This window comes from Pteropus alecto, unplaced genomic scaffold (genome assembly GCF_000325575.1).
Source record: "Pteropus alecto unplaced genomic scaffold, ASM32557v1 scaffold104, whole genome shotgun sequence".
Classification (NCBI taxonomy): Eukaryota; Metazoa; Chordata; class Mammalia; order Chiroptera; family Pteropodidae; genus Pteropus; species Pteropus alecto.
Window position 1 is genome coordinate 4,453,053 of NW_006436664.1, and position 27,409 is coordinate 4,480,461.

General features: G+C 39.4%; 2 protein-coding genes across 3 annotated transcripts in view; one reads left to right on the plus strand and one right to left on the minus strand.

The window, feature by feature from the left end:
- The window catches only part of SLC25A21 (solute carrier family 25 member 21), a 448,213-nt gene extending 439,407 nt beyond the window's left edge, over window positions 1-8,806 (plus strand). For both annotated transcript variants that reach the window (XM_025047932.1, XM_006913463.3), the window contains 3 exons: window positions 4,231-4,412; window positions 5,322-5,374; window positions 8,409-8,806. In XM_025047932.1, the coding sequence (XP_024903700.1) occupies window positions 4,231-4,412; window positions 5,322-5,374; window positions 8,409-8,470 (297 nt within the window). In that variant the 3' untranslated portion in view covers window positions 8,471-8,806. The remainder of the gene's footprint in view (window positions 1-4,230; window positions 4,413-5,321; window positions 5,375-8,408) is intronic.
- Window positions 8,807-9,857: 1,051 nt separating this feature from the next.
- On the minus strand, window positions 9,858-26,290 carry PAX9 (paired box 9). The gene is made up of 4 exons (XM_006913465.3): window positions 26,065-26,290; window positions 24,722-25,348; window positions 21,615-21,757; window positions 9,858-12,928 (listed from the first exon to the last, which is right to left on the minus strand). Exons 1-4 carry the CDS (start codon window positions 26,066-26,068, stop codon window positions 12,674-12,676), a joined length of 1,029 nt encoding a protein of 342 aa, XP_006913527.1. The 5' UTR covers window positions 26,069-26,290; the 3' UTR covers window positions 9,858-12,673.
- Between the last annotated feature and the right edge of the window lie 1,119 nt (window positions 26,291-27,409).

Sequence of the window (27,409 nt, forward strand, 5' to 3'; positions counted from 1 at the left end):
CATGTATGTGGCAATCTTTTCACTAAGGTGAATTGCCTGATAACCCTCGTGAAGAATAGGGCTTCATGTTTTCAGCTCCGATATTTTCAACCCTGCACTGCCCTTTTCTTACTTTATAAATTTATTGGTAGGGGAAATGGTGTTATGACGTCTTTTTAAGCTTTTATGAGCCTGATAAAACCTATATACACTCTCTCCAGAAAATCCCATATGCACATATGCAGAAGCATTGCTTATAATTTCAGGAAGTTCTCAGACATCCCCTCCACCAGCCTACCCACTGACCCTTAGAAGTATCAGTAGAAAAACTGTGCCCTAAGGCAAAGTCTTGAGTTTGCTAGAATGTAACAAAAATTCCCTTCTTATACTTAATTTTTTGGTTAACTCATCTGTAAAATAGGAATAGTAATAGTTCTTATTTCAAAGATTGTGCAGATTAACTGATGTAATACATAGAAGAGTGTAATTTGAAAACCCAAAACACTAAATATTACCTTTTTCTCTCTTTCTGTAGTCCTGCTATGACAACCCTCATTCTTGAGGCAAGTGGATGCCTCTCCCTACTAGGGGAATGTCAGGAAGTATAAGGAAGAAGAACCCAAAGATTAATATTTCAAGACTTACTCTGTGCCCATTGCATTCTTTTGCTAAAATCCGGTCACAGGCTGCCATATTATGGTTCTCTTTGTGAGTCACTGAGTAATGGAGTCTAGCAAGCCCAGGCCTGGCTCTGTGACCTGACAGCCTCAATTCGTTTGTCCTGAAATACTCTGCTTTGCAAATATCCAATGCCTTGTCATGTCCCTATGTTAATGCCTCCTAACAGAAAGACGGAAATGTGAAGTTCTAACAGGGGTTCATTTCCAGGCTAGAAAACACCGAGTCTTAAGAAATAATGATTAAAAGTTAGGTTTAATTCTCATCGTTTCTACCAAAATAAGTACATTGATAAGCCAATCAACAGACACTTATTGAGCACCTATTGTGTATACTATGCAAGAGATGACACGAAGAAGAAAAACATGCTCCTATGTTGTGCCAACTCGAGAAAATAGATACAGCAAAAATAAACCCAAAATAAATAAATAAATAAATAAATAAATAAATAAATAAATAAATAAAAATCAAGCACAAAGTGAGCCATAGCAAGGGCAATGATTGAGGTTCAGACAGTGTTTCAGGAGTACAGGAGGAGAAGTCAATTTCGATAAGGATCCACAATAGTTTCTTGGCAACATGAGATTTACACTAGACCGTAGAGGAGGAGTGGGACTGCTGTAGGTGAATATGGTGGAGAAGAAAAGCATGGAGTTAGAAAAGTGCTTGGTATAAATTTGCATAATTATAATTTAATCAGTGTGACCACACACAATATGGTTTTGGAGGTAGAGGTGTAGAACTTGAGGCTAGAAAGATAAGTTGGAAGCATATTGGGGGAGGGGGGGGAAACAAAGGCCAAATGAGGAGCTTCAGCTTTTCTCTCCATGCAGTGGGGAAGGATTGAGGGTCTTTGACTAGAGAGATGCCAGAAGCAGATCTGTTTTTATAAAAAGAGGACCCTGGTGCCACTGCGAAAAATAGACGATAGAGGGCAAGAAGAAAGCAAGACTTCGTGAAGTTAATGGGAATGTGAAATAAAGCCAGAGAAGTGGGAGCAGCAAGGAAGGGATGAAAGGGAGAAGCATTTGAGAGGCTGTATTCATTTGATGATGGTTGACAACATGTAGCAAAGAAAGCAGAGGCGAGCTAAGAGGGCTCTCCCAGGCTGGGCTGCTGCATGAAGCAGATCGTAGGCTTAGATGAAGAGACTGGCCAGAGGCCAGATGGTGAGGGATACCTCTTTGCCATCCAAGAAGGCTTTTCTCCTTCCTAGAATGCAGAGAAGTGGAGCAACTGACCATCTGTTTTGCCTGCATGGAATATCAAAATCACTGATTCCCAGACATGGGTCCTCAGCCTAACAGCTTCAGAAGTCCTGAAGGTCTTTTAAAACAACTTTCAGGCACTTTTCCAGGTGATTCTGATCTGGGAACCCAAAGTGGGGCCCAGAAATCTACATTTTTGTAAAGCTCCTAGGTGATTCTGAGGCACAGCTGGACTTGGGAACTACTGTGGGACTTCACTATTGTGCTGGGAAATGTATACAAAACACAGGTTCAACACATACTTGTGCCAGTGAACACTGATGGCTCTAGGATTATAGGTTTTGGTTTCCAGCAGTGTCTCAAATACAATGCCCTTCACTGTGAGTGTCTTAGTTTACCTTCCATCTTCAACTCTAATCCTCAGCAAGCATATCAGGAGATAGGAGAGGTTGCATGCTTGACGAGATACCCTGAACTCCCCAGAAGGACAATGTGCACACTCTTTTCACTCTTGTCCTCAATTGAAATAGAGAGCTTGGCTGTGTCACAGAGACAGCATGAGAAAGTTTTATTTCAGGGTGTCTTCAGTCTTTAGAAAACAAGCTTCGTAATAATACTACCTGTTTTCTGCCAGACTTGTATAACACTCATAGCTAATATTATTTTTTATTTTACTGCCGTTGTTATTTTTACTTCTCAGAAAAATCATACAGTACAAAGGTAAGGCAGATGTTAAAAAGGTCCCTCTACACACTGGGTTCTGTGCGATTCGTGCAAAGTCAGACAACCAGAGCTGGTTCTGAATCTGCTGTCCTCCAGAGCTCCTGTTCTGCTCCTGTGCCATAATGGAGAAGGGCAACATAAAGGCATTTTTCTCTCCTTGTAAAAGAGAAAAAATGGGGGGAGGGGAAATTATTTAAACACACCTCACTCACACTGCAATCACTGCATTGTTTTTCCTGTTGAAACACCCTGTTGGTTTTTAAATCCCTTTAAACCTACCCGGCACCTGTATGGCCTGGATCCAAGAATTATTAGCGAACCTCTCACTTTATATTTAGCCACATAGGAGTTTCTGTGACGGTATCTGGCTCTTGATTCAGTTGAAAATTTCAGAGCTTTCAGAAGTTTTCTTCCATAGAAGCTAGAAGCACACAATGCTCAGATCTGATTTTTATTATTATTATTTTTTTAATTAAGCAGGGTGTTTCCCCCTTTAGTTTTTTGCCGGATAAAATAGTATTGTGGCACAACCCCGAATCATTCCTCTGAGAAGGTCTTTCTGAGACATTGACCAAAAGAGAGAGCAGGGGAAGGCTGCCAGCAACTTATGGTATGTGAGATGACCTCTCTGCAGGGCAAGAACTGAGGCCGAAAACATAATGAGAACTTCCCAGCAAATTCATTATAACAAAGTATAATGTGAGCTCACTGGGCACAAAAATAAGCTGAAGGAAAGTGACTCCCACATAAGACCTAATTAAATACTTTGATGTCAGAAAGCAGAGCAGGGAGGGGTGGAAAATCAAATCCAACCAATGCAAAAGACCTAGATTTAAATGAAAAGAAGTAATATTTCCTCTCTCTTCCTCTCTACCCCCCCCCCCCCCTCTCTCTCTCTTTCTCTCTCTCTCTCTCTCCCTTCTTTCCTCTCTCCCTCTGTCCCCTTTTCTTCCTTTGCCATGAAGGAAGAATAAGATTAAGGAACAATGGGTTGTAAATTCTTCAGCCAATTAGTCCAGTGACTTACTACTGTTTATAATGCACAGAATGTCACAGGCCGTTTTGCGGGCTCCCCAAGTTGGTTTGTTAATAACAGGAAGCTAGCACTTCTCAGTACAGTGGATCAGCTACACGTGAAAATAAATGCGAAAAACCTGGAGGGGAATAGCAGCAGACTGAGAGTAGCCTTGATTTAATTTAACGTGTGGGGGTCCACACACAAATGAGCATTTTAGTAGGCTTCATGGTGGAAGTTGCTGTCATTTGTAAAATATTCTGGCCAATTAGCTAATAGTGTGCTTGGATTTCTCCTGTTTTGATACAGTAATACTAAGTACATTGTGAAGCCCAATTATACAAATCATCCCCATATGCCATACCAGTCTTTCTTTATGAACTGTGTTTATAAATCCTGTGTGAGGAAATGTGTACTTCAGCAATTTAGACCATGTGTAAAAACATAGCCAATGGGATTGTCAAGAAAACAAGTTCCAGCCTAGGAAATCCTAATGCGTTCCGCTGGAATAACAGGAGGGTGCCTCAAGTGCAGTGCTCTGCTTAAGTACATATTGCTTTATAGTGTTTAACTGATTGGGGGGCTTCCGCTTCCCTCTCTGGTATTTTTATTCTTCTTTTCTTTTAGGATCCAACCTTGGAGTTTTGGAGAAAATTTGGGATTGGTCTTCTCTCGGGCACAATAGCTTCAGTCATTAACATCCCTTTTGATGTTGCCAAAAGTAGGATTCAAGGGCCTCAGCCGGTTCCTGGAGAGATCAAGTACAGAACCTGTTTTAAAACAATGGCAACAGTCTATCAGGAAGAAGGGTAACATTCTTATTTTAATAAACGAGAAAGACTCAAGTATTGTTAAAATCACGGGTGTACTTCCATTTTGATAAGTCATTAAGCCCTCCTAAATTGGGTCGGCTGAGAAGCTCTAGAGAATAGATGGCAAACTGCGAGATAACACAATTATGAGATGTTGGCAAAATGTTCTTACACCGTCAAGAAACGCGAGCCACCACCATACAATATGCTGCATGTTTATCTTAGAATGCTAAGATGAACTTTTTGCTTGTCATTTTGCATAATATGCTATTGCTTATAATGTACCCTGTTAACATGTGGGCTGGAGAATCATTGTCTTCTCACTGTAAATCTAATTAAAATGTCACCTAATTATATTCTCCTGGGAAAATTAATCATGAGAGTTCTATGAAAGTACTTTTCTTTTCAAAATTTAAAGTACATGTCTTTTCTGCTGGCCTTTTTTTTTTTTCCCCTAAGTCTTATTTTTGTCTCTTTACTCTCCTCACCCAGGTCTTATTCTCAAATAAACGAGTAATTTTTAATTACTTTTTATTTAAACTGCATCATATTTCCTTACATGAAGACTGAGTTTGTGGTCTTTTAAATTTAATTACAAAAGTCATTTTGTCCATATACACAGCTGTCTTGAAAGTAAGACCTGTCTTGAAAGCAGAAACTATCATGCTGATGAAAGTCATATTTCTGATTGGATGAGACCAGCATAGCTTGGGTGATAAAGAATTGATGAGCTCTTTACTCTTGTCCCTTGCAGAGAATATTTAGCCAGATATTGTCTCGTTTGGGATATATATAATTTCAAATTTTTTTTTTTTATAAATACTGGGTCAGCATCTCAATAAAGCTGAGGTACAACTCCATTTTATTTTCAGAATAAGAATGTTTATCTTTTTCTTCTGCTTATAGGATTTTAGCTTTGTACAAGGGCCTGCTTCCCAAGGTTATGAGGCTTGGACCAGGTAATAATGTTTTTATTACTTATATCCTTCCTCTTTATTGTTCTACTATCTTTTTTTTTTTCTTGTGTCTATCAGCAATACAATAAAAGTTTATCCCACTGTGAAAGACAGAAACATTGAGTATACGAAGTTGCCTATGAGTATTCAAGATACCAGAGGCATCCATTAGAAATGTTCTACCTTTGTTTATAAGGTAATATTTATGACCTCGCTGGAAGCTGATAGAAGCCAAAGCCCAGCTTAAGTCAATAGGAAAGGATCCACAGCCAGTTAGAGTCTGAGTGAGCAGCCACATATTTACATGGTGGCTTCTGGCTGAAGGGGAGGATTTTCAGTGTGTGAGAGCCCTGCCCAATAAAACTTTTCCTGGTGCTCCTAGTTCATTCTTGCTCCTGCCCCAACGTCACTTTGAAAAAAAGATAGGGAGGACAACTTGCTTCCACAAACAGCAAGAGCCACTTGTCTTCACAGTCACCTCTGGGGAGTGGTGAAGCCTCAGCCTGGTGCTCACCTTCCTGGCCTCTGTCAGCATGGTGGTGGAGGCTCCTGGCTCTAGGCCTTACCTCAAGACGCAAGCCCACAAATAAACTGGCTGCCATTCCCACAGGGAGAGTCAGCTGTCTCTATGTAAATAGATAAGAAAATAACTGCTGCAGATTCAACTGCCTGGGCAAATAGTCTTGGACTATTTGCAACCTGGTGAATAAGTATGGAAGTATGTACTAGACCACACATATTTTTTTTACCAGGCCACATTCACCTACTTAGACATCCTGGTAACCTCTCCTAGAACTTTCCCCTATTAACACCAGGGTTCTCCTCCCCTACCATACTCACACACTTGCACATTTACCTCTAGATCTCAACCCAGTGAACCAGCATTCCTACCAACCTGAGATATAGTCTATAAATTGAAGCTGGTGAACAGTTCATACCCTTGTATTTAGAAAACACTCTTTAATTCCCAATCCATCTATCCCAACTTTTTTAGGCATTTAAGCCTGGATTTTGCTTCATATTTGAGATTCAGACCTGCTTTGTTAGTCATTGGCCCATGCATAAAAATGAACCCAATAATAATATTGGTGATTTAATGCAACTCTCTCTGCAAGTATGTGGTGTTTTTCCTTCACCACACAGTAAAAACCTACTAGTTGAGCTAGTATTTGAGAAAATTGTAAGACTGTGGCCCTAATCTAGCTTTCTCAGGAGGGGATGGGCCTGCAAAGGGTGGTGACCCAGGAGAGTTTAACTAAAATGGTAATTGACTGGAACCTTAATCCAAAACTCTTTAAATAATCTGACCCCAAGTTTTGTTAGAGGCTTGCAAATGTTTGGTTGGCTTTTTAAATGTTTTTGCATGACGCGTTCTGTGTCACTGTGGTGTTAAATCCAATGGAAAGAGTCGCTGTGAATGTACTGTCCAGGCTAAACAACACTGTGAATAACTGGACATCTCATTCAAAGACCTGGCTTCCTCTCTCATTCCAAATGTGCAAGTCCTAGCAACTACAAAGGAAAGAAAGGTAGAGAGAAAGGTAAGGCTTTTGAGTTAAAGATAAGATTTTTTAAAAAAAGAAGAAGAGAGAGAGAAAGAGAGACAGTAAAAAGGAAAAGAAAGGTCGACCTGGAATTTTCATTCTTCATCCTAGAGGAGCCTCTCATCTTATTTTTTTTTCCCCACTGATAAATATCTCATCTTATTTTTATAACAGCCTTAGCAGCTATATGTGGCTAATGGTAGGTACCTCCCATGAAAGGAGAATCTTGAAGTCTGTGGTTTAAACTCCAAATATCACTAGGCTGAAAACCAGCCCAATTCCATGTGACCTTGTCTTACATTGTGAACAGTTAATAAAAGAAAATGCATTAATTACATACATATTAATGACCCTCTGTAGTGCATCCCTTCACGTTTGTCAGAGTGCTAAGAGGGCCACAGCAGCTGAAGGGAGTCTCATAGAATATCTACATGGGTTAAAACTGAAAATTACAGGCAGATAATTATCTTTGGTATAAGGTCACACAATCGTGTGACCTGTAGATTTTTTTTAAGTGTATAACAAAAAACTAAAATCAAAATCAAGTTCTATTTTTTTCCATCACAAGTCAATCTCTCGTTCATGTAGCCAAATCTTCTCTAAGTTGTGCTGAGGATATTTGTCCACATTTCGATTTTGTGATATTTTTCACACGGGCATGAAAGGATAGAGATTATCTTGAAGGATATGTGCTATTTACTGTATCGGACAGAACACAAAATCATCCACATACAAATGCTCTCCTGATGTCTAGGTATTCAGCAGGCTCAGTGCCTGTTTTCCTGTATCATATTCTATTTGACATATTACGTAGCAAGCCTCTTTACAGCCAGTTATATAACTCTTCTAAGACAATGGTGGTCTTATGACACCCTATCCCCACTACCAAATTTTCAAGTGCAATCCATATATGTCCTAAGCAGATAAAAGGAATGAAAGCAAAAGAAGGTTGAAAGCTAGTTTAGTTTTGCAATACAGATTTTTTAAATAGTCATAAGCTATTTTTCACAATGCAATTTTGAAAACTGTAAGAGAAAAACCAGACTCATTCATCAAGTACCATCTCAGAGATTTTCTTCTTGAATGCAACTACCACAATGCTAATTATGGACAGAAAAAAATAAATCCTTTGCCTACATACGAAGAATCTAAAGGTTTCTGTTCTTGGGAAAGCCACATGCCTTTACATGACTAAAGGTCTATATTTATTTACTTTTAAAAATTAAAAGTGCCTGAAAAAGAATCTGATGAGAAATGATGAAAGTTACAGAAACTCTAAAGGGGAAAATGTATTTGGAGACTCAAGATGGTCTTGATTCTGCTCTGAGAATTTTCCACAGTAGTTTCATATCTATGTATTGGAGCTCAAGAAATGATTCTGAGGAGCCCCTGCCCAATAGGGTACATGAGACTTCATGGATTCAGACACCCACTGGGAAAGACAACACTACCACACAGGCTTTACAGTAACAGCCAGCTCTTTCCTTTTCTAGGTGGTGCGGTGATGCTGCTGGTTTATGAATATACCTATTCATGGCTTCAGGAGAACTGGTGATTGTCTCTGAAGTGTTTTTTCTCCTTGAGATAATGGATATTTGCTATACAGTACCTTGAGAAGGCAAGACTATCAATCATCTAAGCCAATACAATTATAAATTATAATTGTACAATTATATACAATTATAAAGGGGAAAACATTCGAAGAACAAAATTTATTTTGATACTTCAAAAATTATCTCTAGACTATTCGAGACTATAGTTTTGGCCATATCCATAAAACTGTGAGAAGAAACATAGTTTGAAGCAATGAGGTATGTGAACTGAATATAAAAAAATAGCCTAAAAATCAGCTGTATTTCTTTATAAGTTTCTAATAAATTTATAAAAGCAATATCAATTTTGTGACCTATGTTCTTCTTACATTGCTTCACAATGAAAATCCAATGTGTCGATAATCATTTTTTCCCAAGAGGTCAAGAAATGCTTAAAGAAAAAAAAATTAAGCCAAAATTTAAAGTTTTTAGAAGGAATTAAACTTTTCCGTAAATAGTATTTAAAAGTCACAAGGAAAATATTTTTAAAGTGCACAAAAATGGCCTTTCACAATGTTGACTTACGTGCACAAAAATGGCCTTTTACAAAGTTGACTTATGTAAATCTCTTGGTTTTCTTTAGTAATAATACACATCTCAGCTATATTTTTCTAAATCTACTTTATATTTTGCACTGTTGTTTAAAGCAGATCATATTTGAAATGATATTTGAAGTCCTTTATGATGAAAACATGAAGTTATATTAAACTACATTCCTTCACATAGTTCCCTATGAAAACAAGTTTCATTGCTGAAATATATTCATGTGAAATCACAAATTGGAACCAATCCGTTGGCCCATTTGTGCTGTCTGTATTTGCATGCAAATACTTTTGTTCAGAACTCTTACCTATGCCATTCTTAAAAAGAGTGTTTAGAGTAAAAGTATATTTCCAGGTTATTAATTACAAGTGACAGCTTCAGATGTGAAGTCTGCTATTTGCAGTGTTAAAATATGTATTATGCAGGGGAAAATGTTTCAAAATAGAAGTACATTCTTAGCATTTCCAAAGATTCCTGTATTAACATGCACTCCAAAAAATATCTCCTTGGCCTTGATATAACCAAACTTGATTTTATATCTGCATCCAGAATGATGCTACTTCAGTAGCTAAAGTCAACAAAAATACCTGCACGTTCTAGATGACACCTGTTCTTAACTACTAATATGAGATATTTCTACCGTGAGGCTATGTCACTAAAGCATTTTTAGAATAAAAAATAAAAGATAACATGGTAAGTATTACTTTTTATTAATTTAGAGCATTTGAAGTATAAAAATAAAGGCTTTTTGACATACTGTATATACATATACAGCCTTCAGTTGTACATCCTTTCCAACGTGTTTGATTTATAGTTCAACCCAGTATTCAATAAGAGGGTCATTAAAAGTAGGAAAAAGCAAGAGAAATAAGAATGTGTCTGTTGTACAACTGCATTTTATCCTTGCAGGTAATACTCTTGCATCCTGTGAGAGAGAGCATTGCCCACGTAGAGGCCATGAAATTGAACCTTTAACCTCTCCATGTGGATGGGATGGAAAAGGATCTCTGAAGAGTGCATTTTCCAGTTTAAAAACAACACTTTTACCCCCTAAGAAACAGAGGAAATATGTCAACATTAACCAATAATAATAATGTTTAAAAATCAAACAAACCTAACCCCATATCCCATCCCATTTTCCTTCTCTATTTTTAAAAGTAGCTTTAAACCATAATTTGCTTTGAATAGCAAATTGTATCTGGGGTTTCTGTTGTCTTTTTAAATTTACTTCATATGAGTTCATTATTGCTAAGAAAAGACCTAGCGGGAGGTGGGGGTCGGGGGGAGAAAAGGAAAAAAAGAAAACTGTATCATTAATATTAAATTTTTAAAAATACAAGAACCAGAAAAAATTATAAATAGCACAATAACAAGAGATTTCTTAATTTCGATAAAGAAAATAACATTTAGTTGTGTTTCCATAAAAACGACTGATTTTTTTTAAAGACTCCTAATAGCCACCTCAAAACATCTGATAAGGAATCATTCTGTACCTTATGTCAGTTTTTCTGGACGGCAGGAGAGTCCCTGTACAGTATGGTTTTAAAGTTTCCACCCAAATATTGGACTAGTATCTTTGTTCCATTCAGTTTATAGTCTATTTTCTCACCAGACTGAGAACTCCAGATGTCAACAGGAGTTTTACAAGATCAAAGGAAGACTATGGCCCTGAGAGTTCATCTGCTGCTTCTGCTTATTCTTCTCCCGAAGTTATAATCCTCTGTTTGTAGCACTGAATTTCAGTTGCTTTGGAAATAAACGCAGTTCAAAGCTCTCTATAAGATATCTGCTGCTTGAAAAAAGCAATTCCTCGAACATAACTTGTATGTCAGAAATCTGCGTACTGTTTACATCCTAGTGATTTGAAAACCTAGCTAATCTAGCCATCTGAGTTTTAAATGAAGCCATGAAACCAATGTGACGGAACTGGATTGCCATGTAGTCTGTGCACAGCACAGATAGGAAGAAATCAAAATCACCGACGAATGCATCTTTAACATCCATATCTAGTGATGTGCCTTTTCAGTTATTGCACAGAATTAATACCCCAAAACTCCAATATATTAATTTTCCAATAGACGGATTGTACGAATGTTTTAAAAACGTATTTTCAAGCCTATATTGCCAAGCAGGAAGAACTTTCTAAACAGAAGAGATAAAAACTGTAGAATTTTGTCCAAGAAAATGGTTTTAAAATACAACACATAATCACACGCTCACACACACATATACCCCACAGCTCTATTATTAACATTAAAATTGGTCTAGAAAGATTTATCAGTTAAACTGTGTCCTGTAACTCCAGAAATGAATAAAGGGAATTTTTAAAAATTAAATAGCATTTGTATTTCTAATACCACCACCAGTTTACCTACATGTGAAACATGCTTCTGTACAACAATGTAAACTTCACAGCAAGCCATTTTTACATTCATTAGCGCAGAATTTTCCATATTCTTTAAATCACAACATAATTTTGGGCTGAGATTGCGGAACACACAGGTAAGCCAACAATAACAGTACAATTTAGTTTCACAGTGGTTTTCTTAACATAAAGTTCATTTTAAGTGTCTTTGCAAAGCGTTTCACATTAAACTTAAGTTTCTAAGTGACTTCCTTTAGCGCCTTCTTGTTCAGATATGTTCCACCCTCTTGTCTTTATATGTTTGGCATGTGTGTTGTTTGATTAGAATACAAAATGGGAGACTGGCTTGTTTTATGTTTTTTTGGATTCTCTGCTGTAGAAAGAAAGGGTCCTTCATGAGATGTTGAAGCCTTCACTGCACACACAGAATCTGGGGCAAGTCCAGGTCCAGGAGCCCGAGCAGCCCACCACCAAACAGAGACAAAGATATTGCCAGAAAGTCATCTTTGCAAAAAGAAAGAAAAAATAAAGAGGGGTGGCGGAGGGGAGTATCCCGTGGAATGAAAACACAAATGTACCATCCAACATCCATATTTACAAACTAATAGAAAATATAAACATTATCGTATTTGGAACCAAGTCAAAACACCAGGAAGAGCTAAATTCAGATATTGCTTGTGTTATACATATATTCTCCAACAAAATAGGTCATCTCTTAAAAATAAACAAAAGATCACTCAAACAGATCGATTATTGATTGGTTTCCTAATGATGAATTAAAGCTTATTGGTCACCTTATTTGATTAGAGGGTATAACATAACTTTTTTTCTATATGTATTTTCCTTTATTAATTTTGCAAAATCTCAACAATTGCACGTTTCAAAAGTTTAGGCTGATTTAGAATAAATATACACATGTGGTTTTACCAAAGACTAATTTTAAAAGTTCCTTAAGCCCTTTGAGGGGTGCAGGTTTCTTCACTACATTAAAACAGTGTGTGGGCAACACAAATGTCTCTCATTCAGTCCTTAATATTGCTTTTGTTTTAAAATCCTAAAGTCATGTCAGGTTTTCTGTGAGAGAAGGATGGCAAGAAATATTTAAGTGTCATCGGCACAAAAGATGTGAGTCCGTAAAGCCAGCTCTCCAGGCAGAAGGGTTGAAGGGCAGGAGGGGCGGGATCCAAGACCAGGGAACAGGGGGAGGGTGTGCTGACAGGGGGAACCCCGGTGAAGCTGTTGCAGATGGAACTTCCCATCAGAGTGCAGAAGCTGTGACAGAGTGACTACCTTCTCTGGCTGCCTGCATTCCCTTGAACGCCAGCGATGCGGGAATGTCACAGTTGTGGGGGGAAAGTGGGGTACCGCTGGCATGTTGCCACCCATGTCCAGCAACATAACCAGAAGGAGCAGCACTGTAGGTCATGTAAGGCGACACTTGGGCTGGGGTAGGATAAGGAGCCATGGTGGATGCTGATACAAAACTGCTCACAGCTGGGAGACCATTTGGTGCCTAAGAGGAGTAGGAAAAAAGAAGAGGTGAAAATAATCACATTACAGTAGTTGACATTTCATGGGTTCTTAGAAGGAGACTGTAAGTTCTGAGTAGTAGCAGCTAACAATATTGACTCTACTTTCTGATTCTTTTTTAGATTTGACCTTAATTATATTTTAAATGCATTGACAGTCTTGCTTCTTAAACGAACAATGCCAAAAGACAAGATATTCTTTCCACAAAGCTTTTGAGAAGGCTACGACCAGAAAAGTCACAGTATTTGCTTTGCTATTTGGTACTATAGAAAGGCAAAGTAGGGTGAGGAAAGAATTAATGGTGGTTAAATACTCTTAGAATCTGTTCAGCCCTCCATATGCCTTTGTCAGCCTTCCCTCATACTTCGGTTTTGTTTGGCTCTTTTGTTGAGGCATTTGTGAAGGGCCTGGTTGGTGCAGCTTTCATTTCCAGTAACGAAGGGCACAGAGTGTGCGCTGTCAGTTTAGAAACTCAAAATGAGCATGACCTTTGTTAAATAAAACATGGGCCGTATTTTAAAACATCACGAGTTGTAAATAAATGCCTATTGGACAAAGGAGTGCAAAATTAGGCAGTTGTCTTGTAAGCATTCTTAAATGAAGATTGGGACTATTTTATCAAAAAGGAAATTGGCTATGGAAATACAAAAGAACTGTGTATGTGTGGTTTTGAAATTAGAAAATTGGCTTGCAAAGTTTTGGGGCCCTGTGATGTGAAGTTTTAAAAGCCACAAGGATAAAGCTCTTGAACTGAATTTAAATGTAAAATCTTAGTTTGCAAACAAAATGCAGCAGTCTGGCAGGCAAGTCTGACTAGAAACCCGTACTCTTGGCATCCAATTACTGTTGGTGTTGTTACTATTAACGACACTAAAAACAGCCTGATTTTTGATTCTGGCATGAACACTCTGCATCCTTCTTCAAGTAACTTAACTTTCCTCCTTCAATTTCTACATTATTTAGAAATAAAGAGTAAGTCCTGTTTTCTGATAGTGATGTGAATGAATTAACATGTCAACATATTTCCTAGTGAAAGTAAAATGCAAATAATAGTTATTAGTAAAATTGATTTAATCCTTAGAGGTAAGTAAAGCAGACATGTTAATTAACACTTTTCCAATTCAACTGCAACATAGGAATTGTCTTCTAATTTAAATCATTTGTTGATTATTTTCATTGATGGGGTCCTCAGAAATGATTTTCTCAATTTATAGTAATACTTGGAGTAGAGTATATACATGAGTGACTTAACACTTCTCTGGCTTTCTGACAAAATAAGAATAAAAGTAGAGGGGTTAACTTGTGTCCTTGGTCTGTAATAACATACACCGCATATTCTGTTTGTCAAGTTCCCATCCTTGGAAAACTGGGAAAAGGGAAAGGAAACTAAGGCTTCCTGAGTATGTCCAATGTCCTGGTACCAAGAAATAGCCAACATATTTTACCAAATAATGAGAATTGATAAATTGCAGCTCATTATAAACTACTGGGTTTATAATAATTACAAGATAATTTATAAGTACTACAATAGAATGTTCAATTAAAATTAAAATGTATTACAAGGGTCCCAAAGGGCAATACTGTATTTTTTAACAAAGAAATCATTGCATATCACATTTGAATATAAATGAAATCTTATCTTCTTTTCATAGACAAGAATACAGGTAAAGGAATTTAGCCATTCACCCCAGGGCAATTGGTAAGTCAGTGGTCTTGTGTTAAGAGAAGTTATCATCCCTGTCTAATGCAGGATCCTCTGTAGCAAAACATTTTCTACTTTTCCTGGACAATTTAAAAAGACACAATTTAATCTCAAACCACAACATCTTTTGAGATAACATCTGGTAAAAAGGTTCTTTCTTCTTCTAGAACCCTATTCTCATTGCTAGATCCTCATTCTGTTTTCCTGGAAAAAAAAAAATTCCTTCTTTCTGAGAATAACTCATTTGAGAATGGCTCAAGGGAGACACTTTAAGGCTTTCAGCAGATAAGTATGAAGATAGCTATCAAATTGCAGAAGAAATCTAGCATTGCATAGAGATTATAATTCTGATCATGTTTAGTTAGGATTTTTCCCAATAAACTATGAGAAATTAGTTTGGAAAGGAATCGTTACAATTCAGTTATAGAAAGGCCTGCATTTGGCTTCTTCTATTCTAGCATTAATATTTTATCCTATTGATGCCAATGTGTGCCACGAATCATATATTAAAATGTTAGGATTAAAATGTTAAGGTTAAATCACTTTTAAAATAATGAAAAACTTTGTTCAACATTTTGCAAATACATAAGGTTACACTATTTAATATTATAAATGACAGAAACACCATTCTAGTTAGCAGGAAAAAAATATATTGGTGAGTTCTCATTTTCATCACAGCTAAATTTTTCCTACTTGTTCTGTTTTCTTTGTATCTTTCTATCACCCAAAATTACGGTTCTCACTGAAATACTTGCTTTGTCATTTTCCCTTTCCTCTTCTTACACCTTTTCCTTGAAACCACTGCTCCTTGGTGTGCCCCTTTATTTGAGACTCCTCAGGTGTTTTATTGCAATGTCCTCAATCCCCTTACATGCACCCACTTCTTTTTTGCCCAGAGACGCTCCCCTGGAGAAACCAGGCTGGGTGAAGCTCTCATTTTAGATGCTGTTCCTAGGATTTAGAGGAAGGTAGAATATGAGATTCAGGCCCACATTCTCTTCAGGTGCCTTACGTATTCTATGACTACATTTGTTTGTCAAACGTAAAAACACTACTAATTTTTTCCATGTTTTTCCAATTTCTCAAACGTAAGATGCTAAACTTGCTTTTATGTTATTATTCCTCTTAGGATTAAATATTTCAAAATTCTCTAAAATCTGTGATATATTTAGAATAATTTTAGTGATGTAGTCTCCTCTATTACAGACAGGAAGGGTAAGAAGGGAAGCTTGGGGAAGTTTGACCTCCTCGTCTTGTACAAAAAGGCAAGAGGAGGCTAAAGTGTTTGCTTTAAAAAAAAAAAGAAAGAAAAAAGAAGAAAAATAGCTCTTAGCTTTCCCTTAGGTTAAGTAAGTTATGACCCAGATTTGGAGTGAAAAGTTTTGTCTTAATTTTTCATTTTCCTTTTAAGTTCAGATTTAGAAATTTAGGGGGGGAAATGGTATAAGCAAGATGAGAGAGCAAACAACATACTTTAAAATGTACCTGCTACCTTCACTATTAACTTGTTCTAGTGACCCAATAAACACATCAATTTTCTCACTATTAATTTTGAAATATGTCATTAGTAAAAGATATAAATTTCTACTAAGTAAAGTAATTGTTATTTATTAAGCAATTACTGAAGGAGTAAAATTTTCCACTGCAAAGGAAAACAACTACAGGTAGCATTGATGTTTGTTTATTCTTTCCAATAAAAGAGTACATGAATTAAACTTCCCAAATCTGTTTAATGTTTTCAGTGAAGGGCATGTAATTAATCTGAAAAGGTAGTTAGGCTGAGTAGAGACTACCAAATGTACACCATAAATATAGTGGAAGCAAACATGCTAAATTACTCTTATTTAATTGGATTATAAATATGATTTATAAATCAACCAACATATGGAATCCCCAGGGAAGGGTAAACAAATTTTCCAAATGAAACCCCAGCAATGGGCATGTAATGGAAATCTCATTTTTGAAAATGATTTTACCTAAAGATTCCATTAATAAGACCTCAATCCATCAACCCCTTTTTTATATGGATCTTCCTTGAAAGCCATGAGAGAATCTGTACAAGGGTCCTCCCTGAAGCGAACTATCTACTATCTAATTTTGAGAATGAGATTTACTCATACAAAGTAAAATAGACCAAATTGCATATCTTGAAAAAAATAAGCCACTTGCTTTGTTGAATATTTTTAGAAAAAGATTTTATTCCATTGACATTAAAGGAAATAGTCCAGAAAAATACATGAGATGCAATGTAGTCTAGTTAGAGTTATCACAAGAATAAATGAAAGCATGAGTTTTCATTTCACTTGTTCTAAAAAGTTAGAAATATAGATTTGCCAGTTTTTAAGAATATGTTTTTAAATGAATATGTTGAGAAGCTGTATGGCAGAGAGCTAGATTGTAAACAGTTTGAGAAAAGGGATTTGCCTTAATCATCTCCTATCTCCACAAAACAGGACACCTTAAAGGTGTTTCATAATCATTTGTATACTTATGTTAGTGCAGCCTTTTGAAAGCAAAAGATTTGATACTCTTGCTTTAAAAAAAAAAAGACATCCTTTATTACAAAACAAGCATTACACTTTAAGTAAGCAAAATGAAAAAAGCTGTTGAAAAAAGTAAATAAAAGTTCTAACCTAGCCATTTCATTAGTTGATTTATGGTCGTTCCATTTATTCCCACCCCCAAGAAAATGGAAATGCATTAGTAGCCAAACACTTACAACCATGAAAAAACTGGTATGACAACTGTCTGGCAATTAGAGGTTACAGACTATTCTTCAAATTCTGGTCATTGTCTACTCAACATTTTCTCTCTTGAAGAAAATGCAAATAGCAGTGCCAAGTCCTCTACCCACAATCTTTCATACACTCATCAATTCTACCTGGTCCTCCCCTTATGATAAAGTGAGTTTACCTTGGCTTTATAACTAAATAGATTAAGCCACAAATACAGATGTGCTTCACCTAGAATTTCATCCTCAAAATATAACGTAAGCAAGAAAATGGTTTGGATCTAAACATAAACAGGATTTTCTCTTTTTCGTGAAATCATTTTTCTGACTGTTGTTCTACCCTTCTTAATTCATTATGCAATGACTTAGTAAAACAGATCTGATCAAACGAAATGACAGTTGTAAATATGGTTTCAATATTAATCCAAAATTATGCTTAGTTATCACATTGGGGATCCAAATGTCTCTAGGTAATGCAAAGCTCTTATTTAAATTTCTTTTTTCTAAGTTTTATGTTTCCAAATGTTATTAAAATGGATGTAGACTTAAAAATTTTTAATCACTTTTTTGTATTTTATATTGCACACCTTACTGATACATAATCATTAATTTTGTTTTTAAACACTAATAGTTAAAAGCTAAACAAGTCAAAGAATGTTTTTCATAACAGATAACACTGTGAATTTCAAAGACTATACTGGCATTTGTCTAAGATTGCATTCTTTACAAAATTATAAATTAACATAAAATTAACTTCATTCAATATTAAGAAAATCCAGCGCAACTTCATTTAATTTTTCACAGAAACAGTATGTCTACAAGGACAGCCTGTTTTTAAAATAATGCACTAGAAAATTATATTTGGTATTCTGAAATACTACATTTCAAATACAATATACAAAAACTAATGCTTCATAAGACTTTCAGATTAATTTATGTCTCCAAATTCAACTATTTTCACACGTCTGAACTTTTTCTTAAGTTCAAGTATTTATAGACTTTCTTCATTTCTGACATTTCAATTTGTATAATGTATATCAAACTTGCTGTATGAGTTAATAAACACTATCCCAAAATGAAGTTACTCAAAGTTTATAAACCTACCAGATACTTTAGAGTGCCAAATATACAATATTTTTTTTCTAAGAAAGTATGCTCAATTGTAGAAAATTTTTCAAAATCTGTACAACTGTTATAAACTTTAAATAAAATGAGGCATTGATTCACTAAGTACCATGTAAAAGGGTAGCTATATCCCAACCCATGATTCTCTGTTTTTTTACCCTGCGATTACATTCGATAGAGGTTTTATGCTTTCAACATAAGAAAACCAGCCGTTAGGAACCAAAGAATATTATTGCCATTCGGAATTAGATGAGATTAGAGAGTTCTAACCTAATATAAAATGTGGGTGAAAAAAGCCAAAATAAATAAATATTCTTCTCCTATTCTCAGAGGTAGACAGTAAGAATTTCTGAATAGCACTATAAAATATCAATTATAGTGTAATAGTAACGTGTAAAACAAGTTTGAATATTCTATTCTAATGTTTCAAAACAAAAGATAGGCATGTGTGTAACATATATGCATAAGATTCTAATTACTAGCAATTGGGCATCTTTCTTTGCATTTTACACTGAAAATGGAAACTAGATTATGGTACTCAATTCTACCTACAATCAGTTGTCAATTCAGCCTCTTTGGAAATTTTACAGGTGTCTTCTGGGAAAAGATTATGATCCTGTGATTGTGAACTTTCAATTTCCTTCTTTATATACTAAAATAAAACTGGAACCACATAATATTGCACTATTTAATAACAACCATGAGTGCCCTGAAAGTATTATGTGTTAAAATTTTGAGAATATTTTTGCCAAAGATTTCAAATTTTGTTTATAATACGAATAGATATATATATAACAAATATATATATATAATATACCTTACCTTTGCATGTTTATGAGCAAGTATTAAATGTATAATTTTACCCCCAAGGACATCAATGTCTGAATTCCAAATGTGCTCACGAAATGACATAGCCTAAATTTATATGTCTACTTAACATACATTCAGCATTAAGCACTATTTTGATCAATGTAATAGAGTAACCATTGATTTAATTGTGCTTAGAAACTTTTCCAGTTTTGAAATTTTACATCATTTGAATTATCTTACTATATGGCAATGCAGAAGATGAGCATATTGTAATTGAGAACTTTCCAAATGTAAGTTTGGAAATAAATAAATAAGTTTGGACATAAATAACTTTCTTGTGGAAAAAAAGTTAACTTGTTCTCTTAAGTATTTAGAATAATTATTTAGAATAATTATCTAAGTTACTCCCTGGGATAAATTTGATAATTTAGTGATTTAATATTTGGTGTATAAAATGTAATCAATTTTCAGTGTTCGGAATATACAGAATAGATTATTTGAAACTATTCTATTTTTATTTTTTAAATTGATGGGTTTAGTTTTGTATGTGTAAGTTAATCATTTCTAAACAAGTTTATATGCTAGAGCTATAATTCAAGAAAGATAAAAAATCAATCGTTTTTGGATTATGACATTGCTTTTTATATAAATGGGGTTCATCAACTTTATGTGAGAATTAGAGACTATTTTTCAACTCTATACTTTACTATGTTATTCTAAGAAATGATGACCTAATGAAAATTAGGTCATCCTATTGTTTGTAACAAAATACCTTGATGCTCTTTGGCTATTAGTTCTCTGAACAAAGTATATTCTGACAAAAAAAAAAAATTGTTTGTAAGTCAACCTCTAACTGCCACTTACAACCACAGTTAATATTTAATGAATGCTTACTATGGTGCCACATGGTTGCATTATCTCATTGAATCTTCACTAAGTCTCTTGAGGTTGAGACTATTATTTCCCCCATTTTACAGATGAAGAAATGAAGGCTCTAAAATAACTTTCTTAAATGGTGGTGGTGCTAGAAGATCAGAGCTCTGAACCATTGTACATACTGTCTCTTCTTAGAGGCCCTTTTGTAAAAGAAAGTTACAAACTTTCTTATAATTTCTCGTTGGCATTCTTAACAGTAGAAACAGACTTAGGAAGGGGACTTTCTTTCTTGCTATTTTCTATGATATTTATCAGGGGAGAGCTACTAATATGTATCTGATTTTAATAAAATAAGAGAAGAAAGGAAATTGAAATGGTTTAGAGAAAATAACAAGTAGGATTTTTTTCTCAAGTAAATAAAACTAAAGTTCCATTTTACATAAAAAGCTGGCTTTTACAGTTAAGAAAACATTGAAAGTTTGAAGACTTCAAAAGAATAAAATGAAAATGGGTATTTTGAGTCTTTGCGATTGGAATTTGGTATTAAGAAACTTGCGAACCTACCTAGCTCTGCTCAAAGAAACCCTATGATGCTTTAAGAGCCCCCGTTTTTGTTTTTGTTTTTTTGGGGTTTTTTTGTTTTGTTTTGGTTTGGTTTGGTTTTTTTGAGAGAGAGAGAGCGAGCGAGCGAGCTTTGGCTTTGAATTCCTGATTCTAGCGTGGTGATGAATTTAGACTCAAAACTCTTGGGCTTTTGTTGTGGTGGTTACTTAATCTTTCTCATGAAAAAAGAAAAGAAAGAAAGGAAGAAACGCGGTGCCTTAATTTTTCTTTAGGAGAGTCGAGGGAGGGACAGAGGGGAAAAAATTAAACGGTCCACAGCCAGTCCGTATAATTTGAGGTTTTTCTCACTAAGCTCCCTTGGGAGGTTACGACATGACCTTTAATCGGGAAATGGCAATTTTATTAAGTTTATCTGTTTGCCCTCCTCTCACTACCGCTGGACAAACCTCGCTTGTTTGCTTGCGGGGAGCCACAGCGCGCGCAGGGTCCGAGCGTGGGCACCCGCAGCCTCAGGCCGCGACCTCGGGCGTGCGCTCGGCGGGCGTGGAGACCCGTCGCCAGGCCTTTCGGAAGCGCAGTCCTCGGGGAACCCAGCCCGGCATAAAGGGCTTCCAAACAGGCCCCCGAGGCGCTTCCAGGGCTGCCCCAAGCCCCGGGGCCCCTGGCGGGGGTCACGGCCTCAACTCCGCTCGCGAAGGTCGGGGCCTCTGTCCTGCCCGGGTCAACGCGGGATGGGGCCAGTGCAGCGACGGGAGGTCGGCCTGGGCTTCCCCTCCGTCGAGGCTCAGAAAGCGACACGGGTCCTCCATCACCGAAACCCCGCCGCCACGCGGCCCACCGGCGGGTCCCTCGCTTCCTCACCTGCCCGTACTTGGCTTCTTGCTCCAAGGCTCCCTTGTCCAGCCCGTTCACCGCGTGCGGGGCGGAGGCTGGGAAGTTGTTGCGGCCCAGGCTGCTCCACTCCTCCACCTTGGGGCTGTGGTACGGGGAGCTGTCGCTCACGCCTGGGGAGGAGGAGAAGGCTTCAGGCTGGAGGTCTAAACCGTGCGCCCCTGCCTGAGACGCGACCCGAACCCGCGACCAGCGAGCCCTAGGGCTCCGACCTCCGTCCCCTGCCCTCCGCCTTCAGGGGCACCGGGCGCAGGCGCGGCCTCTCCGGCTTCCAGCCCAGCGCCGGGTGAAATCTACTCCCCTCGGAGTAGGCCTCTCCCAGGTCTCTTACCCACGCCTGCAGGAAGACTTTTTACTTTTTTCTTTCTTTCTCTCTCTCTCTCTTTTTTTTTTTTTAAACAACGGCCTTTGATTTCCTTCTCCCCTACTCGCTCCCCTGGAGAAACGAGTGGAAGGATCCTGAGTGTTTTGCCAAAATTTTCCCAAATCAGGGAAAGAATCCGGGAAGGTGGATGTGCTGTTCTCCCAGTCCTGACCCAGCGTCGACTTGGAGTTGACAAAAGTCTGGGACTGGTGCGGATCGAAGAGGGAGAGAGGAGTGTCCTGGCCTAACCTGGACCCCTGTGCTGCTGCGCAGACACATCCAGTGAAGTACTCCCTAGGCTGTTAGGTACCTAGTAGTTATGTCAATAGATGGAACAAAAGACCTGCAAAATTCTTTGCAAACAAATAACTAAATGCTACCCACAATACACATGCAAAATATATGTGCATAGGATTCTGCCTTGTGTGTGCATATCTTGTGTGTGACCAATCTCGATGCTCTCTCTATACATTAAATATGTGAGCTTACGTGCATATGACTCAAAAAATAAATACTACAGTTACTATTGTAAATGTCAGTGGTAAGATTATAGAGAGGGAATTATTTTGTTTTTATATAAAAGTTTAAGAAAATGAAAACAGAACTGAGTGTTTTGAAAAAGTAGTAAAGCCATCAATTATCCTTTATGTTCTTACTAGAGAAGCAAAGAAAATTATATTGTGTGAACTGATTACCACAATACCTAGGGGTGTGCATACTAAATCATTGGTATCTTTAAGTAACCAAGTGCAGTTTTAAAGAGAAGATGTTTGAAGACTATGAGCAGTGTGTTTTTGTCTCTGGGATCTATGGTTGGAGAACCAAAGTTTGACAAAGCCACTACAACTTGATTTTAAACACATCCATCTGACACAGTGCTTGGAAGCAGTGATCATTTTATGGAAATGATCACTTATAGAACTAATCATTTTATAGTCACACGTTTATCAGAAAACAGGTTGTTTAAGCTGGCATCCAGAATCAATAACATCTAGAATAAGGAGTTACTCCTCTCTGTAATTCAATAGTTTTCCAACTGACATTTGGTCTGATTGTAGGATCCCTAGGGAAGAAAAGTTTTCTTTTCAACCCTGTCAGTCTTCTTTCACTATTCTTCCCCCTCTCCAAAGAATTATATTGTGTTCCAGTTTGCATCAGGAAATTGTATTTTTGGCCCAGAACTGCCAGTCTCTCTTGGCCTTTCTGGACAAAAGGCAATCGGTGGGCACAAGCCTAAAGTTATCTTAAGAAATTGAGATCCCCCGGTGAGGCCCCATTTCTGCTGATCTCACACTTTCCCATGAACAGGGGCTTCCTTTAAATGTCAGTAAGGTCAGTTTATCCTATAAATCAAGGGCAAACTCTCTCCAACTAAAGCTCCAACCAGCTCCGAATAGGACAAAAGTGAACTCTTAGATCTTGTAAATTCACAATCAGAGAACAAGAAGATGAGAAATTTGGGCTCTGCTTTAATTACTTAAAAAGATAATTGTGACAATGTGATGGTAACCAAGAAAGGCAGGAAATAATTAAAGGAACGATCCCCTTCCCCTTTCCTATTTAAGTTTTCCTCTTTGCCTTTTAAACTTTTAGCTGAGAAATTAAGAAGATAGGCTTTTTATCTCTGCAACATTTAAATTCTGCATCTAGGGCATTTTGACTTTCTTTTTCTCACTACTGAGAAACAAGTTTACCCCGTTTTGGTTTTGTTTAAACAGCGCAGTAAAAGAAAACAAGCTTGGGTCTTGAAGAAACCCGTAGGAACAGGAGGACTCGGGGAATCGTTCTGACCTAGCAGAAAAGACACCTAGGACACTGCAAGGTCAAGGGTGAGAGAGGAAAGAAACAGTGGGGTGGCACTATTAAAAACCTACAGGGACTAGATGTTCACTCGCATTCCCAGGCACGGAGGGACCCTAAAGGGAAGAGGCAGGCGCGGGGAAAACGGGAAAGAACAGAAGACAGCAAGGGAATCGCCAAGCATTTAGTCTCCAACACAACGGTGGTTGGTGCTGCTTCCTAACGTATATAGTGAAGTCTGTTAAGGTAAAAGAAGGAGGGAGGAGAGGGAAATAGAGCAGAAAGTTATTCCCAGAATGAGCAATGCAGTAACTTGCAAGTTACTAGTAGTAACTTCAGGACCTCCGTTTCCGAGGAAAATGAAGTGAAGCATAAGAACGAAACCAATTAGGTGACATTTGAACTTCCTGCCTGAGCAAATTTGGCCTGATTGCCAGAATCCAAGAATACTGCAATTTCCACAGGGTGCCCGATTCCTCGCGGCCGCGTCTGATCCCAAAACAGGCTGCCCGCAGCGGTGTCTGCAGCCTGCAGCCCCAAGCCTGCTCGGGCCTCCCGGGTTGCGCCCCAAGTCCAGCCCCGGCCGCGCTCCCCAAGTGAGCGAACCGGTCTGAGGCAGCCCCAGCGTGAGAGGCGGGGGAGGGTGGAAAATGCGAACCATGTGTTGGGGATGGGGAGAATGTGTTGGGTCTGGTAGTTTGAGATGAGGCAGGAGACTGTGTGTGGCAAGGAAACGAAGGGCATGAATTTCAAGTTAATGAGATCAGGACACCCCCTGGGAGGACTCCTTACATTTCTAAAGGAAAAAGCCCCAGGTGGTGGGATAGACGCGGGCGGAGGCTGCAGATAGATACACAGGCGAGGGTGGGAAGGGAGCCTCTGCATATCCACACAGCAGCCGTTGAGCCCTTACCTTGGTCGGTGATGGAGCGAATGCCCAGGATGTCAGTGACAGAGTGGGAGGAGGGCCAGGTGCGCGGCATGGCCACCGAACCAGGGATGGCAGGCACCCCGGGAGGCGTGGGTACCTTAGCGGCGGCCGCGGTGATGGGGCTGGGGTATGAGTAGATGTGGTTATAGGGCAGAGCGGGCTGCGGCGCGGGCTGGTGCTGCTTGTATGAGTCGTAATGGCCCTGTTGGGCCAAGTTGCCGATCTTATTGCGCAGGATGCGGCTGATGGAACTCACGGAGGGTACGTTGTACTTGTCACACACGCCGTCCGCCAGTAGGCGGTCCCGGATCTCCCAGGCGAAGATGCCGGGGTCCCTCTGCTTGTAGGTCCGGATATGCTTCACCACGGTGGGGGTGGTGACCCGAGGCTTGCTGCCCCCGATGGCTCCTGGCAAGATAGAGCCTGTCTCGTTGTAGCGCGCCAGGATCTTGCTGACGCAGCCGTGAGAGACCCGTAGCTGGCGGCTGATGTCACACGGTCGGATGCCCAGTTGGGCCAGTTCCACGATGCGAAGCCGGATGGCGTTGGGCAGCGGCCGCCCGTTCACGAATACTCCTCCCAACTGGTTCACCTCCCCAAAGGCTGGTTCTGCAAAACAAACACACGGCGCGCGAGGACGCGCACCCTCAGTTTGGGACAGCCGCCTGCCGCTCGGCCTCCGCGCGCGTCAGGGGGCAAGACGGATGCAATCGTTCCGTACTAAAGGCCAGGGGTTTCTCCAAACTATACGGTCCCGAGCATTGTCGAACGGCCCCAAACCACCGCGGAAGAGTCAGACCCCCGCCCTCATTCCAGTGGTGCCTGGGAGACGCAGGGCCGCTCCGAGTGTTCAAAAGTCTCGGAAGCAGGAGGGGAAACCGGCTCCTACTCGGCTAACTCCGTACTAAAGTCCTTGGGCCGCTCCTGCTTGATCCCCTGCGCCCCGCCTGGGGACCTGCGCAATTAGACAAGGTCTAGGGGAAACTACAGGGTTAATTTTCTCCTGTTTTGTTTGCTTGTGTGCCTGGATGAGAAACAAAACTTGGTCTGCCACTGGGGCTGCGGGGCTTGCTAATGCCACCGCTCCCTTCTCTTAAAATCCTAAAATGGCATCAACAGCAATCCAGTAGCCAGCGTTTAAACTGAACTGCTGTGAGCCTCTGACCCTTAGCGTGTTCCTACAAGTTGTAGGAACAGGAGAAAAGTCAATAAGAAGAGTGTGAGCGCTCAAAGGTGCGCGCCCTCGCGCTCTCTCCCTCCCTCTCTAGCCCGCTGGCTCCCTCCCTCCCTTCCCGGCTCTGACAGTGTCCCCCGCTGCCACTCACCCATTGCTCCGAGCAGCACACCAACCGGGCCCCAGTTCCGCGCTCCCAGAAAGAAACTTTTCTCACGGCCTCAGTGGCCCAGCCTGTCGATGCCCTGGGCCGTGGGTGCCTCTGCTTTTTCCCGAGAAGAGGCGGCGAGAGTGCAAAAGGAAGGAGTAAAAGGAAGTCTGTGCCCCGATGAAAGAGGCTTGAGTTCTGCATTTCAATCCAAGCAGCAACGTGGGCTGGGCTGAGCGGGGCCGGGCAGCTCTGTCTATCACTCACTAGAGACACGCCCCCCAAAGAGGAGGGTCCGAGGGCAAGCTGCGTGGTGATTGGTGTGGGCCGGTGAGCGACAGTGCGGTCCGGGAAAGTCCTTCCGCTGTCTCTTTCAAGCTGGCTCCGCACCTGGGTGACTAAATACAATGAAAATGGGTGTTTGACACCTTCCGAGGAACAACGCAAACAGACAGCAAAATCAGGCTGATAAAAATGCTGAATAAGCAAATGAAAGCGTTTGGTCTCAGTATGAGAAACTGGAAGAGGGGAGGGGATGAGACTTATTCGGGAGACAGATGGACGTCTCAGAATTGTTACCGGCCGAATCTACCTTACCTATGCCTATGCCAAGTGGTGAGAGCACAGGTGTGAGAAGACAGGCCCATCGAAGAGACAAGGAGATTGAGAGGAGACGGAGCCAGAGGTGGAGGCCACTGTTACCACCAGGTGGAGATCCCTCCTCCATCCCCGCGACTAGTTCCCCATAGCAGTCTCTAGTGGATTCATCCAGCAGCGCGGGGACAAACCTTAGCCATGCAGGCTCCAGGCAGAGCTGCGAGGTGTGCAGAGAATGTAACCACTTGCAGCTAAAGCTAGCGCACAGCCAAAGCTGACCGATTGCCTCTACGCTGGGCATTCTAGGCGGAGGCCAGAATGCTGGTCCGCTGGTTCTCGGTACTAACACTTGCCAGTACCCCAGCACCAGCAGCAGCAGCAAACCACTGCAAAGGGGTTTTGTTTAAATATGAAAGAGACTTGGTTCCAAGAAGGTGAACAGCGGGCCTGCACATGTATGTAATTCTGATGTCTTCCGTTTAGCTAGCCTACTTCTGAATGTCCTATCGATCACTCTAAATCTAACCTAGAGTATAAAGTACTTTTTTTTGGAGGCCAAAACTATTCACATTTTGAGTGAGGGTTTTGTCGAATGCTAATCAAAATTTAAAAACAAGATGGGGAACATTTTTAATGTACTTGGGAGTTATGTTGCTTCCTGTGGATGATACACATACTGCTTGCTACCTGACAGTCATAATGCTCCTTCTTGTGCACAAAGGATTTGGGCTGATCCTCCCACAATCCGAAG

What these genes read in the sequence shown, in the direction of transcription:
- PAX9 (XM_006913465.3), bottom strand. An exon ending in TCGCTCCATCACCGACCAAG is followed by an intron (nt 21,758 to 24,721) that starts GTAAGGGCTCAA and finishes CCTCCTCCCCAG; the next exon opens with GCGTGAGCGACAGCTCCCCG. An exon ending in AAGAAGCCAAGTACGGGCAG is followed by an intron (nt 12,929 to 21,614) that starts GTGAGGAAGCGA and finishes TACTCCTCTTAG; the next exon opens with GCACCAAATGGTCTCCCAGC.